Here is a 15,990-nt window from a genome sequence, read left to right as displayed (position 1 = left end):
GCTTCTCAGCCAAGGGAGTGGGCTCACTCACAATTTTACCTAAGTACACAGCAAAGAAATAAAGAATGGTACCAACACATCCTCCGAGAACAACTTCTCCCAACCATCCAGGAAATGTTTGGTGACGAACATGCCTTTTCCAGCTTGATGGAGCACCTTGCCATAAGGCAAAATTGATAACAAAGTGGCTTGGGGAACAAAACATCAATATTTTGGGTCCATGGCCAGGAAATTCCCCAGACCTTTAATCCCATTGAGAACTTGTGATCAATCCTCAAGAGGCGGGTGGACAAAAAAATTCCCACAAATTCTGACAAACTCCAAGCGTTGATTATGCAAGAATGGGCTGCCCAGAAGTTAATTGACAGCATGCCAGGGCGGATTGCAGAGGTCTTGAAAAAGAAGGGTCACTACAAATATTGACTATTTACTTCAACTTCAAGTAAATTGTCAATAAAAGCCTTGAAACTTATGAAATGCTTGTAATTATACTTCAGTATTCCATAGTAACATCTGACAAAAATATCTAAAGACACTGAAGCTGCAAACTTTGTGGAAATTAATATTTGTGTCATTCTCAAAACTTTTGGCCACGACTGCATACTGTACAAGTACTGAGGACATGTAGTCAAAGGAGGGTTAATATATGTACAATATAAAATTATTACATTGTTGTGGTCCATTCTGTATTTCTGTATAATTCTGTATTTAGAAACCCAATACAGTAACAGTCCCTATTGAACAGATTAAATGTCAGTCCGTAGTAAGGCATGATCTAATCCAAAACCAGTGTTGACATCAGTATAGGGAGGAAAGTGGACACCATCAGCAAACAGAGCACGTTGACATCCTGAGACAGCCATGACTGTCATTTACCCTGCAGATCATTGAGGCTTAATATGTTGAGCAGGAAAATGTGGATAACAAGTATTAGCATCATTTTCTTGTCATTTCCTTCCTTTCCCAAGGACCCAATGATCAGTTCAATGGATGGTGGGTGGAGTGCGGCATGTGCAAGACCACAGGACCATTTACAGTGGCGCAAAAAACTATTTAGTCAGCCCCCAACTGTGCAAGTTCTCCCACTTAAAAAGATGAGAGAGGCCTGTATAATTTTCATCATAGGTACACTTCAACTATGACAGACAAAATGAGAAAAAAAATCCAGAAAAATCACATTGTAGGATTTTTAATGAATTTATTTGCAAATCATGGTGGAAAATAAGTATTTGGTCAATAACAAAAGGTTATCTCAATACTTTGTTATATACCCTGTGTTGGCAATGACAGAGGTCAAATGTTTTCTGTAAGTCTTCACAAGGTTTTCACACACTGTTGCTGGTATTTTGGCCCATTCCTCCATGCAGATCTCATTTAGAGCAGTGATGTTTTGGGGCTGTTGCTGGGCAACACGGATTTTCAACTCCCTCCAAAGATTTTCTATGTGGTTGAGATCTGGAGACTGGCTAGGCCACTCCAGGACCTTGAAATGCTTCTTACGAAGCCACTCCTTCGTTGCCCGGGCGATGTGTTTGGGATCATTGTCATGCTGAAAGACCCAGCCACGTTTCATCTTCAATGCCCTTGCTGATGGAAGGAGGTTTTCACTCAAAATCTCACGATACATGGCCCCATTCATTCTTTCCTTTACACGGATCAGTCGTCCTGGTCCCTTTGCAGAAAAACAGCCCCAAAGCATGATGTTTCCACCCCCATGCTTCACAGTAGGTATGGTGTTCTTTGGATGCAATTCAGAATTCTTTGTCCTCCAAACACGACGAGTTGAGTTTTTACCAAAAAGTTCTATTTTGGTTTCATCTGACCACATGACATTCTCCCAATCTTCTTCTGGATCATCCAAATGCTTTCTAGCAAACTTCAGACGGGCCTGGACATGTACTGGCTTAAGCAGGGGGACACAAGTGGCACTGCAGGATTTGAGTCCCTGGCGGCGTAGTGTGTTACTGATGGTAGGCTTTGTTACTTTGGTCCCAGCTATCTGCAGGTTATTCACTAGTTCCCCCTGGAATTTTTGCTGTGTGATCATTTTCTGGAATTTTTGCTCGAGGGAGATTATCAGTTCTTGTGATCATTTTGACCCCGAACCTGGGGGGTGAGATCGAATAGTCAGCAGAACCCAGAAGATTACTTAAGACGGTGTATTTAATGGAGCCCCAGATCGAGATCCTCAAAAACAAAAACAGGAGATTATACACAGAACACAGTGGTCTTGTTTAAATACAATGTCTTCCATTTCCTAATAATTGCTCCCAAAGTTGATTTCTTCAAACCAAGCTGCTTACCTATTGCAGATTCAGTCTTCCCAGCCTGGTGCAGGTCTACAATTTTGTTTCTGGTGTCCTTTGACAGCTCTTTGATCTTGGCCATAGTGGAGTTTGGAGTGTGACTGTTTGAGGTTGTGGACAGGTGTCTTTTATACTGATAACAAGTTCAAACAGGTGCCATTAATACTTGTAACGAGTGGAGGACAGAATAGCCTCTTAAAGAAGAAGTTACAGGTCTGTGAGAGCCAGAAATCTTGCTTGTTTGTAGGTGACCAAATACTTACAGGGAGGCATGAAGATAGAAAAACGTTCAGGAGATTAAAAAGTTGCAAATTACTTTGGGCAATTAAGCCTGCAAATATTAGAGGAGCTTGACTCTTGGTTCTTATCCAGAATAATGAATTTGGAAAGGGGAGACTTGTGTCGAAATAACATACATACCTTCCGGTCTGCGAGCATCTGTTTGAGTTCCTGTCTCATTTCTGCAAATATATCCTTTACTGTCTCTCTCTCTTTGTCTTTTTTTAGTTCTTATTATCCCTCTCTATTTGCCTGTCTGGGTAGCCTAATCCTTCACTCCTTCACTCCTTCTCCTCTATGCATTACTACAGACACTGTACATTCCAGTAATGCCTGCCTCTCTTCTCTCTCTCTCTCTCTCTCTCTCCCTTCCCCCACTCTCTATCTCTCATCCCCCCTCTTTCGCGCTCTTTCTTTCTCACTCTCTTTCTCTTTCTCCCTCTCTTTCCCTTTCTCTCACTCCCTCTCCTAGACTCAGTCGTTCTCTTGGCTCTATTTTACAGTGTTCTGCAGAAACATGACTTCCTGGACCGTCAAACATGTCATGTGTGCCACATTAACTCGGTAGTCTACCCGCTCCGTCACACTCTTCACATCAGCACACACAGCAACTTCACCTCTCTTTCGCTGACCAGGAGAACATACTCAGTCAAATGAATTACTGGTAGACACCCTGAAATCCTTTACTGGTGCTTTTTAAAGAAAAATAGTATCTGAATGTTTTGCTATTTAGTAGTGCTAAACATTTCTGTAAACTACAGTACATGCAGGTGCATCCATGTTTAACGTAAATGGACAAGTCATGGACAAGTGAATTCACCATAATGTAAAGTTCAGTTTGCCAAGGCCTCTGAAGAGTGACGGAATACATATACAGTGTCTTCAGAAAGTATTCACACCCCTTGACTTTTCCACATGTTGTTGAATTACAGCATTCATTTAAAATGGATTACACATGTAGATGTTGTGTCACTGGCATACACACAATACCCCACAATGTCAAAGTGGAATTATGTTTTGAGAAAAGTTTTTGAAATGAATCAAACGGTTAAAGCTGAAGTGTCTTGAGTCCATATGTATTCAACCTCTTTAAAATGGCAATCCTAAATAAGTGCAGGAGTAAAAAATGTGCTTAACAAGTCACATAATAAGTTGCGTGGACTCACTCTGTGTGTAATAAGAGTGTTTAAGTGATTTTGGAGTGACTATCTCATCTCTGTACCTCAACTATCTGTAAGGTTCCTCAATCGAGCAGTGAATTTCAAACACAGATTCACCCACAAAGACCAGAAAGGTTTTCCAATGCCTCGCAGAGAAAGGCGCCTATAAGTAAATGGGTAAACATTTCAAAAGCAGACATTTAATATCCCTTTGAGCAGTAATTAACTAGACTTTGGATGGTGTATCAATGCACCTAGTCACTACAAAGATACAGGCATCCTTCCTTACTCAGTTGCCGGTAAGGAAGGAAACAAAGTGAAAGAAAAGGAGGAAGCCTGTACAGAATAAAAAATATTCCAAAACATGCATCCTGTTTGCAATAAGGCACTAAAGTAAAGCTGCAAAAAATGTTGGAAACAAATTACCTTTATGTCCTGAATACAAAGTGTTATGTTTGAGGCAAATCCAATGCAACACATCACTGAGTACCACTCTTCAGATATTCAAGCATATTGGTGGCTAAATCATGTTGTGGGAATGCTTGTCATCGGCAAGGATAAAAAGGAACGGAATAGAAAAAAGGAACGGAGTAGAGCTAGTGCATTGGCAAAATCCTAGGGGAAACCTGGTTCAGGCTGCTTTCCAACAGACACTGGGAGACAAATTTCCCTTTCAGCAGGACAATAACCTAAAAAACAAGACCTGAAAATGGCTGTCTATCAACAACCAACTTGACAGAGCTTGAAGACTTTTTTAAAGAATAATGTGCAAATATTGCACAATCCAGGTGTGCAATGCTCTTAGAGACTTACCTAGAATGACACACAGCAGTAATCACTGCCAAAAGTGATGCTAACATGTATTGACTCAGTGGTGTGAATACTTATGTAAATTAGATACAGTGCATTCAGACCCCTTTAACGTTTCCACATTTTGTTACGTTACAGCCTTATTCTAAAGTGTATTAAATAGTTTTTTTCCCTCATCAATCTACACATTACCCCATAATAACAAAGCAAAAACAGGTTTTTAGAATTTTTTGCTAATTTATAAAAACCTGAAATATCACTAGTACATAAGTATTCAGACCCTTTACTCAGTACTTTGTTGAAGCACCTTTGACAGCGATTACAGCCTTGAGTCATCTTGGGTATGACGGTACAAGTGGGCACACCTGTATTTGGGGAGTTTCTCCTGCGTTGTCTTGGCTGTGTCCTTAGGATCATTGTAGGGGTGGCAGGTAGCCTAGTGGTTAGAGCGTTGGACTAGTAACCAGAAGGTTGCAATATCGAATCCCTGAGCTGACAAGGTAAAAATCTGTCGTTCTGCCCCTGAACAAAGCAGTTAACACACTGTTCCTAGGCTGTCATTGAAAATAAGATTTTGTTCTTAACTGACTTGCCTAGTTCAATAAAGGTGAAATACAAAATTGTCCCAGTCTGAGGTTCTGAGCGCTCTGGAGCAGGTTTTCATTAATAATATATCCCATTTAGCAGACGCTTTTGTCCAAAGCGACTTACAAGTCGGCTGGGGCCACTACTTTTACATATGGGTGGCCCCAGCGGGAATCGAACCCACGACGCTTGGCGTTGCAAGCGCCATGCTCTACCGACTGAGCCACACAGGACTTATTAACTGAATTAAGGATCTCCGTTCATCTTTGCCTCAATCCTGACTAGTCTTTCAGTACCTGCCGCTGAAAAACATCCCCACAGCATGATGCTGCCAGCACCATGCTTCACCGAAGGGGTGGTGCCAGGTTTCCTCCAGACGTTTTGCATTCAGGCCAAAGAGTTGGTTTCATCAGACCAGAGAATCTTGTTTCTGAGAGTCTTTAGGTGCCTTTTGGCAAACTCCAAGCAGGCTGTGCCTTTTACTGAGGAGTGGCTTCTGTCTGTCTGGCCACTCTACCATAAAGGCCTGATTGGTGGAGTGCTGCAGAGATGGTTGTCCTTCTGGAAGGATCTCCCATCTCCACAGAGGAACTCTAGAGCTTTGTCAGTGTGTATAGATCGCTGAGGAAACATTTTTATTTAATCAATTGATTAAATAATGTGGAAAAAGTCCAGGGGTCTGAATACTTTCCGGATGCACTGTATTCTGTATTTCATTTTCATTACATTTGCAAAAATGTCTAAAAACATGTTTTCACATTGTCATTATGGGGTATCGTGTGTAGATGGGTAAGACAAAAAAAATCCAGTTAATCCATTTTGAATTTAGGCTGTAACACAACAAAATGTGGAGTAAATCAAGGGCTATGAATACTTTATGAAGGAACTGTAGTTCTGCTGTTGGCTGCCTACTGCTGCTGTGCAGTAATACTTAATCATATGAGCATTTTGTCTGTTTCATAAGAATCATGCACGTAGACCACATTCGTCTATAGCAGTAGTTAACTCACCTGGGGCGAGACGCAAACTATTGCCTGCCAAAGTAATCTGTGCACTATCCTAAAGAGCTCTAGACTTGGAATATTTCTACTTGGATGCAAATAAGGCTTTGGCTTGGGTTCACTTGACAACCTGCCCATCTTCTCTCAACGTATACAGAAAACACATCCACATAAGAATTGGTTTTGTCTCAGCCGGGGATTCTAGCCAAATAATTTTTTATTCTTGTTTTATCAAGATAGCCACATTCCTCCATCCAGCGAAGGAACCTGAGCCATGTGAACGGTAATGGTGGTACTAACATAAAAGGATGAGCTAATGAATCCCCGCCTTCCATTTGGTGTATGTGATACTCTGTTGTCAGCAGGCTAGGCACGTGCTGTGGTAAACCTAGCCCCAAAATTAATGGAGGATCCGTCTGTGGAGGTCCACAAGGCTCCCTACTGAGACATTCTGTCAGTTGGAGCTGGACTGGTCGTGGATCAAGGGCAAGATGGAACAGCATAAGCATGGAATAGGCCAGATATCACCTAGAATCGATTTTAAAATGCTTTATTTAACTAGGCAAGTCAGTTAAGAACAAATTCTTATTTACAATGACGGCTTACCCCGGCCAAACCCTAACCCGGGTGATGCTGGGCCAATTGTGCGCCGCCCTATGGGACTCCCAATCAAGGCCAGTGGTCATAGCCTGGAATCGAACCAGGGTCTGTAGTGACACCTCTAGCACTGAGATGAAGTGCCTGAGACTGCTGCACCACTCGGGAGCCCTAAAATGAATGATATGGCCTGGAATAGGGATGGAATAAAAAAGATATGAACAAGTTTTCCATGTGGATATAGATAACACATGGAACAAGGCGATATCCCAAAGTGGCAGTGTAGTCCACATTTCTGAATATATTGAAGGGGTCAGGTGCTGCTGATACTTGTGTCAGTGAACTGCTTCATTTTTTACACCAACATCGAAAATAGGCTCCAATTTGTGAACAGTGCCACAGACTTCACACCCTGTCCTTTATATTCATCTGAGCTCAGTGCAGCATTTCTAGTGTTGATTCGGGTGTTAAATTAATTCTGAATGTGTTAAATTAACACTAATGTGTTTTTTTATACTGTTCATAACAAGTGCTACTATTTCCCAGCATGCTCTGTTGCAGTTTGATTTTTAGAATTGTTTGTTTCCGTATCTATGTTTTTGCATGCACATTGATTGATTAATTAATCGTATGCTACACAAATATAAATAACATACATTTTTCTAAACTAATCCAATCTGTTACTTGGACTTATTTTAAATGCTTTAGGTAGTCTCATATATTCAGTCATTCTAAATGCAGGTTGTGGGTGAATACAAATTCCAAATGTTGAATATCCCCACTCTGGAATCCAATAGGAATTATACATCACTTTGCAAGCCAGCATAATGTGACTTGCAGGCCTGATATTGCCTATAAACCATGAGTTTCAGGCAACTGTATTTGGGTAAAACTAGGCCCTCAAAATAAGGCCTAATTAAATATGTGTTTTATTGTATTAAATAATACACTTTTAATGATAACATATTCACTTAGGATCTCAATTGGTGGACACAGGCCTGCAAATGAAAACATTGTCTTTGTCACTAACAAATACAGTCATGGTGTTAAATCTACAGTTCACTCGAAAGGCCAGGCACTCTTGGGAAATATGAAAATTAGGCTATACACCGAGCAGTGTGTTAATTTAACAATAAAAAGTGTGGACCTGTATAGACACTGGATCAGTGTTAAATTTAACACTCAGTTTTGATTTAACACTGGATAATTTACAATGTGGAAAGGTACAGTGGGGCAAAAAAGTATTTAGTCAGCCACCAATTGTGCAAGTTCTCCCACTTAAAAAGATGAGAGAGGCCTGTCATTTTCATCATAGGTACACTTCAACTATAACAGACAAAATGAGAGAAAAAAATCCAGGAAATCACATTGTAGGATTTTTAATTTATTTATTTGCAAATTATGGTGGAAAATAAGTATTTTGTGAATAACAAAAGTTTATCTCAATGCTTTGTTATATACCCTTTGTTGGCAATGACAGAGGTCAAATGTTTTCTTTAAGTCTTCACAAGGTTTTCACACACTGTTGCTGGTATTTTGGCCCATTCCTCCATGCAGATCTCTTCTAGAGCAGTGATGTTTTGGGGCTGTTGCTGGGCAACACAGACTTTCAACTCCCTCCGTGTGGTTGTGGGATTTTTGCTCACCGTTCTTGTGATCATTTTGACCCCACGGGGTGAGATCTTGTGTGGAGCCCCAGATCGAGGGAGATTATCAGTGGTCTTGTATGTCTTCCATTTCCTAATAATTGCTCCCACAGTTGATTTCTTCAAACCAAGCTGCTTACCTATTGCAGATTCAGTCTTCCCAGCCTGGTGCAGGTCTACAATTTTGTTTCTGGTGTCCTTTGACAGCTCTTTGGTCTTGGCCATAGTGGAGTTTGGAGTGTGACTGTTTGAGGTTGTGGACAGGTGTCTTTTATACTGATAACAAGTTCAAACAGGTGCCATTAATACAGGTAACGAGTGGAGGACAGAGGAGCCTCTTAAAGAAGAAGTTACAGGTCTGTGAGAGCCAGAAATCTTGCTTGTTTGTAGGTGACCAAATACTTATTATACACCATAATTTGCAAATAAATTCATTAAAAATCCTACAATGTGATTTTCTGGATTTTTTTCTCATTTTGTCCGTCATAGTTGAAGTGTACCTATGATGAAAATTACAGGCCTCTCTCATCTTTTTAAGTGGGAGAACTTGCACAATTGGTGGCTGACTAAATACTTTTTTGCCCCACTGTATATCTTTCATCTCTTTAGGGGGGAATATTGTAGATGAGGGGGAGTACATAAACTGTAGGCCAGGGTTTAGTAGAATACTTAGTAGATGGTTGCAATGCTGGCAATACAGAAAATAATCATACTGTACAATCCTGATGAGACAAATCTTAAGCTATAGCCTCTCATCTTGCAGCTTGAGTGGAGTGTGTGCCTGTATTTGGTTTCCAGGGAGGGATAGACATGGAAATGGAGGAGCAGGTACAATATAGTATGCATCTGATGAGACAGGGATTTCCCCACAGACAAGACCAGCACTCAGATCAAACAGAGGATCCTACATCTGCCCACCTCACAGAGACACCTGGGACCATAAAAACTCACATCAAAACCATGAAGGGGAGAGAGAGGCATAAATCATCCTCTACAGAAATGACAACTTAATAACCACATCACATTCATACTGTATGGAGCATGGACACACATATTCCTACAAAAAACACACACACACATACCAACATACACGTACAGTACATTCTTATACCTCTTGCCACATACAGATACGTAACCTACATGACATAAAACAGAAAGGTGAACGTTTTATGCACGCATACACACAACGATGGATCATTTTATAAGAGGGATAGTTTTATACACAGCAGATAAATGAACAGCATTCAGCTACATTAAATCTGCAATGTTGAACACCTTTACACACTCACACTCACTGGTCTTGTCTAGATCCCATTTCCTCCAAACAGAGAGAGCTTTATCGGCCATTGAGAAATGACAGCACTCGCTAAAATATTTGAGGGCTTTTTCCAAGATCCAAAGGAGGTCAAGGGTTCCCAGGCTAACTTTTCATTGCTCTTGGTATTTACTTTGATTCCCTTTTTCCCATCGTGGCTAGAGTGGTTAAATAGCTAGCACACTGTATTAAAACACCTCAATATAAATGTCCTTAATATCAACATAAATATGAATGTTGCTAAGCATTTAAAGCTACCCTGTTTTGGGTTTGTTTACTTTTTTCTGTCAGAGTGGGGAGGTTGGTATAGATTGTTGTTGGCAGTGGAGCCTCGGGTCAGTTCAGAGTTGAGTTAAGGTCAGTCCTCCTGCCTAATTATGGTCCATTAACCTTTGGTGTTGTTCTTACCTCCAGCCCTAACATAGGCCTCGACTCGTATTCCACTTCAGTCCCCCCATTCCCCTCTTAAACCTCTACTCTGACCCCCCACTAGAACCCAAATACTACTTCTTCCCCGACGGAGACTTTTGAGGGTCAAAGGATGATGTCCTCCCTCTCAGACGAGATGGTCTACACAAACAGATGTTAACAGATGTTACAGCTGTTACTGTATGATACGGTTCAGTAATTAAATGACTATCGTGGTTATCTTGTCTCTCTTATTTCTCTCTCTATTTTACACTCTTCTTTCTCTCTCTCCCTCCCTCGCTCTCTCTAACTCACTTGTCTTCTCTCTCTCTCTCTCTTTCTCTTGCGTTCGTTCCGTCATTATCATGACTAATACTTCCACCAGTGACTTGACTCATAATGGATATGCCATACAGCTTGTGGCCTTGGATAAATGTGTGAACGTTATGTACATAGGACTACATACACACATATATATATATATATATAGCTCAGTTTCCTCCATCGATTGCAGGGAGAACAGAAACAATGGCTTCATATTATTCATCAGGCTTTAATTAGGCACCTTCCGGCAGCAGCCCTACTGGTGGTCATATGTGGTCAGCAGAGACTATGGAACTAGTCTATATTCTTTCAACACAACCTCCAAAGCAAATGGAGAACTTGGCCATAACTGCAGGCAACACATATTGTGGAGTGTGTTTCCATTGTAATTATGGAGTGTGGTGCTGTCTGGAGTTTGGCATGCTTTCTTTCTGAGGAAGTATAAGGTGACTCCCTACATACTGTATGAAACTGAATTTACATATAACATAATTATAAAGCTCATATAAGTTTGTCCTGAGCTCATGTTTAAGGACAATGATCACGATGTGATACGAGAGCAAATGTCCATAAAGGCAGAGAGCCTGAAAGAGGCTGGATAGGGAATAGAGTTCAGCCTTGACACAGTTTAGCTCATCCAAATGAGCTCATCCAAACTAGCTCATCCAAACGAGCTCATCCAAACTAGCTCATCCAAACTTCACCTCTGGCCCTCTCTTTAAAACCACAATGTTTCACTGAATAGTTTTTCAAATCGGGACCGATTCCTCTAACACCCACACAGCTTCTATGAGCCTCAGTGCAAAATTCCAAACAGTCACATCTCTGTCTTTGAGCAATGAACATTTCCTCCCTGACCGCAATGTGGTTTTGCCCCTGGCAATTTACAGCAAAGCACTGTATTATTTTCCCATTATATTAATGACATACTTATCTGCTAACAAGTGATGTGGTGTTTCTCAACACCGTTGCTGAAGCTCACTCTGTGAGCTAGTTCATTTGGCTGTGACTTCTTCCTCTCTCTTTTCTCCTTTTTCTTTTTCTCTCCTCTTTTTTCCGCTTTCCCTTTCTACAGTATAACGAAAACCATAAAACAAGTGACACATGTTTTAATTTGCAATAATAGAGATGTATCAACAAATCTCATCAACTTGTAAGCATTGCATCCAGTCCATAATGTTGGCTCGCTATTTTGGTGTTTAAGTCTAAGTGAGTCTACGTTTGCTGAGTCACAGACAGTATTGCCCAGCAATGTTCCATAAACATGAGCAGATACTGTAGGAAAGGTTATAATATCTGAGACACCCCATAATATAGCCCATAATGTCAAAATGGAGTTGTGTTTTTAGACATTTTTTACAAATTATTTTAAATTAAAAGATGAAATGTCTTGAGTCAATTTGAGTCAATTCAACCCCTTTGTTATAGCAAGCCTAAATAAGTTCAGGAGTAAAAATGTACTTAACAAGTCACATAATAAGTTGCATGGACTCACTCTCTATGCCATAATAGTGTTTAACATTATTTTTGAATGACTACCTCATCTCTGTACCCCACATATACAATTATCTGTAAGGTCCCTTAGTCAAGCAGTGCATTTCAAACACAGATTCAACCACAAAGACCAGGGAGGTTTTCCAATGGCTCACAAAGAATGGCACCTATTGGTAGATGGGTAAAAATAAAATAAAAAGCAGACATTGAATATCCCTTTGAGCATGGTAAAAGTTATTAATTACACTTTGGATTGTGAATCAATACACGCAGTCACTACAAAGATACAGGTGTCCTTCCTAACTCAGTTGCCTGCGAGGAAGGACACTACTCAGGGATTTCATCATGAGGGCAATGGTGACTTTACTACTCTGTGGATAAAACTGAGGATGTATCAACAACATTGTAGTTACTCCACAATATGAACGGAAATGACAAAGTGAAAAGAAGGAATCCTGTACGGAATAAAAATATTCCAAAACATGCATCCTGTTGCAATAAAGCACTAAAGTAGAACTGCAAAAAATGTGGCAAAGAACTTATCTTTATGTCCTGAATACAAAGCGTTATGTTTGGGGAAAATCCAAAGGCAACACATCCCTGAGTACCACTCTTCATATTTTCAAGCATATTGGATGCTGCATCATGTTATGGATATGCTTGTCATCGACAAGGTCTAGGGAGGATTTTAGGATAAAAATGAACGGAAAAGAGTTAGGCACATGAAAATCGTTGAGGAAAACTTTTACCCGTAGAGAATGATGAATGGTGCTCATTTAATGAAGTTAGACCAAAGTTGAATCAATGTATGCAAGGTCACATAATGATAGTATTCTACATAACATAACCAAATATAATAGAATAGTATAACGTTACTGTAAGACAAAAACACCACCGCAATTTTCTTTCATGTCGCCAAAAGTAGGCTATGCTACAGTTTGTCAGTGGTGTAAAGTACTTAAGTAAAAATACTTTGGAGTACTACTTAAGTAGTTTTTGGGGGTATCTCTACTTTACTTTACTATTTATATTTTAGATTGCTTTTACTTTAATACATTCATAAAGAAAATAATGTACTTTTTACTCTTTACACTTTCCCTGACACCCAAAAGTACTAGTTACATTTTGAATGCTTAGCTGGACAGGAAAAGTGTCAAATGCATGCACTTATCAAGAGAACACCCCTGCTCATCCCTACTGCCTCTGATTTGGCGGACTCACTAAACACAAATGCTTAATTTGTAAATTATGTCAGTGTTGGAGTGTGCCTCTGACTATCCGAAAATCATGCATCTGGTTTGTCTAATATATATTTTATATATTTTTTATACCTAAGTATATTTAAAATCAAATATTCAAGTAGCATTTTACTGTGTGACTTTCACTTTTACTTGAGTCATTTTCTGTTAAAGGAATCTTTACTTTTACTCAAGTATGACAATTGGGTAATTTTTCCACCACTGCAGTTTGTTAACACCACCAGCTCTAAAATTCACCCACTGTACAGTACATGATTCCGAACAACATTGTAGGCTACTTTGAAACAACAGTGTATAACTCAAGAAGTTCTAAGTTCATATCCCCATGAAACTGATAGAGATCAAATGATTGGTATGCAGATTCTGCATGGATGTTTAATGGTAAAACTTGAAGAATTAACTTTCACATCTTTTGAATGAGGTGGTGTTTTTGTCTTACAGCAAAGTTATACTGTGCTATTACATTCGGTTCTGTTATGCAGAATACTATCATTATGTGATCGTGCAGACATGGATTCAGCTTTGATCTAACTTTATTAAACAAGCATCATATGCCTGAGTAGCCTGTTCTCACAGCATAAAGTAGAGAACATACACATGTGCAGAACATGATCTGCACATGTGCAGAAGCTTCAGGATATTTAGTCTGCCAGAGTTGTACCGATTAACTAAAAATAAATATTGCATTTATAATAATAATTAGAAAAAACGTTCTCTCTTGCTTCAGAGGATTTGCTTTGATTTTGTTGCCTGTATGCTTTAAGTCTGGCCTATTTATTTGAATATTCACAAATACAGTAAGTGAACTGCTACTGTATGTTATGCAGCTTTTTTTATGGTAATATTCCAAAATACACAAAATATTTCCCCGAAGTATACATTTTTCCCACAATGCAATGTAATTTATGGTAATATACTATATTCAGTTTATAAATATGTACTGCTGATTATACAGTAATTAACCATGACATTAACAGGATTTGTTTTACAGTACTTACAAACATCTGTGCTAATAGGCTATTAAAAGTATGCTGAAATCGCCATTTCCTGGTTGCTAAAATTGTAATAGTTCACCTAATTTCAGTTTATTTGACAAACAAGCTAGTGTAGAGTAGTGTAGATAATCTTTGTACCATCAAAACCGCTGTGAAACATACTTTCCATAACCAAAAATATTATATTTTCAGCTGTTTGAAGCTGGTGTACAAAACCGAAAGTAAATGATGCAAAAACGAAACTTAAGAACGGAAAGCTTAGAAATAGGGCATGTTGAACATATCTACCGCTTCTTAAACTTGCTTTCAATGAGAATTACAGATCTATAACACACATTTCTGTGTGAATTTGGTTGGGTCGCCCAAAAAAATACATATTGCAGCTTTTAGCACATGATTGCAGACATAACCTCTTGCAATAACTCATACGAGACTTCTCCTTTAAGACCTTTCCCTCAAGACGCAGTAGCCCAGTCAGTCCTTTTTATACAGGCCCTGCCTTCAGGGGGCGGGAGAGATACTGTACAAACTCTATGAAATCAGCTCTCCTGTCCCATGTGGTAGCTGCGTAATCAGGAGGGAACAGGGCTGACGCGCACCGCGCCACAGAGAGCTTTGGCTATTGATAAGCCTGTGACGAAGGAGCGGACAGCAAACTCCCATTGTATGCTACCACACTTGTGCTGCACTTAGAGGCGCACCGTGCGTTATAAGGAGAGAATAACCTCATGTAATGCTACAACGCGTGGAAAAGGAACATAACAAGGGATTTTAATCAACTTGAAAAGTGTTGATGTCTCGAGGGATAACCTAGCATTAGCCTATACTAATGTGTAAATAACATTTGACTGATCTAGTCTATAATATTGTTTGGAAGCTTTGTTTTATGTATGCAAGTCATTGAAATTGGTCAGAAGATGTTTTCCTCATTACATTGATTATTTTTTTTGATAATGTAAGAGGTTTATTTTAAAGCCATAACATTTGATGTTTTAATTTCACACTAGGACTTTTACTGACTCGAATTGTGTGATACCAAACTATCTGAGACTATCATCCGATCGCAGGAGATTGTGTTTGGAACACACCACAAAAAAGTTCATTGGAGATTTAACACATCAATTCAAGATGGACCAAATCATCTTTAAAAAAGTCGCCTTACTCCCCTAGTCCCCTGACAGTGGAATTTCGAGCTCGGTGGACGTTCTAAGTGGGACGCGTATAATTGAGTAGGCAACAATTGCTAATTGACTGGATATACTTTGCTGAGACAAGCGTGGGCGTCCGTCTGCTCGCAACGCCAGGAGTTCCAATTCCACAGAGCGAGCCGCTGTCCCTGCGCTTAGTGCTGAGGGAGAGACTCGTGTTGTTTCCATAAATGCTTGGTCTATCGCGGAGAATCCAGCCTGGGCAGCAAGATGAGCTCGTGGGTTTGGGTTCAGCTGCTCGCGTTGTTTGCGACATGTCTGCGGTCGGGCAGCGCAGAGGTATGTGACGGAGTCAATTAATTCAAAATGTAGGTCTAATTGCCCATTCAACGGTTTGTTGTCAAATATATGTTTTTCTGTTTAGTTCATTTTCTTTGTTTCATTTCACTGTGAATGCTAACATTAGGGACCATTATTGAGCATATTTGATACCAGGGCCCAATTATTGACCATTGTTGAATTTCAGGATCATTGTATTTTAACAACGTTTGTACTGGGGCTTGTGTGCTCTCTAAACAAAAGGTGTGAAAAAAAAGAAAAAAAAGTGTTACATTCATTCAATATTGTTTTGTACAAAATAAATGTGAACCAGGCCCCTCACCC

The 15,990-nt window shown here is 39.8% G+C and overlaps 1 protein-coding gene across 2 annotated transcripts in view; it reads left to right on the top strand.

Annotated features, from left to right (window-relative positions):
• Positions 1-15,990, top strand: part of LOC135553926 (trichohyalin-like) — a 40,007-nt gene that overhangs the window by 6,043 nt on the left and 17,974 nt on the right. Inside the window, exon 1 of one of the 2 annotated variants that reach the window (XM_064985868.1) lies at positions 14,758-15,666. The exons of the other annotated variant lie outside the window; for it this stretch is intronic. Coding sequence (XP_064841940.1) covers positions 15,598-15,666 — 69 coding nt within the window. The 5' untranslated portion in view covers positions 14,758-15,597. Of the gene's footprint in view, positions 1-14,757; positions 15,667-15,990 lie in introns of those variants that run through there. 2 annotated transcript variants of the gene reach the window in all.

This window comes from Oncorhynchus masou, chromosome 14, assembly GCF_036934945.1.
Source record: "Oncorhynchus masou masou isolate Uvic2021 chromosome 14, UVic_Omas_1.1, whole genome shotgun sequence".
Classification (NCBI taxonomy): Eukaryota; Metazoa; Chordata; class Actinopteri; order Salmoniformes; family Salmonidae; genus Oncorhynchus; species Oncorhynchus masou.
The sequence above is the reverse complement of the archived record's forward strand: the minus strand, read 5'-3'. Positions and strand labels throughout refer to the sequence as shown.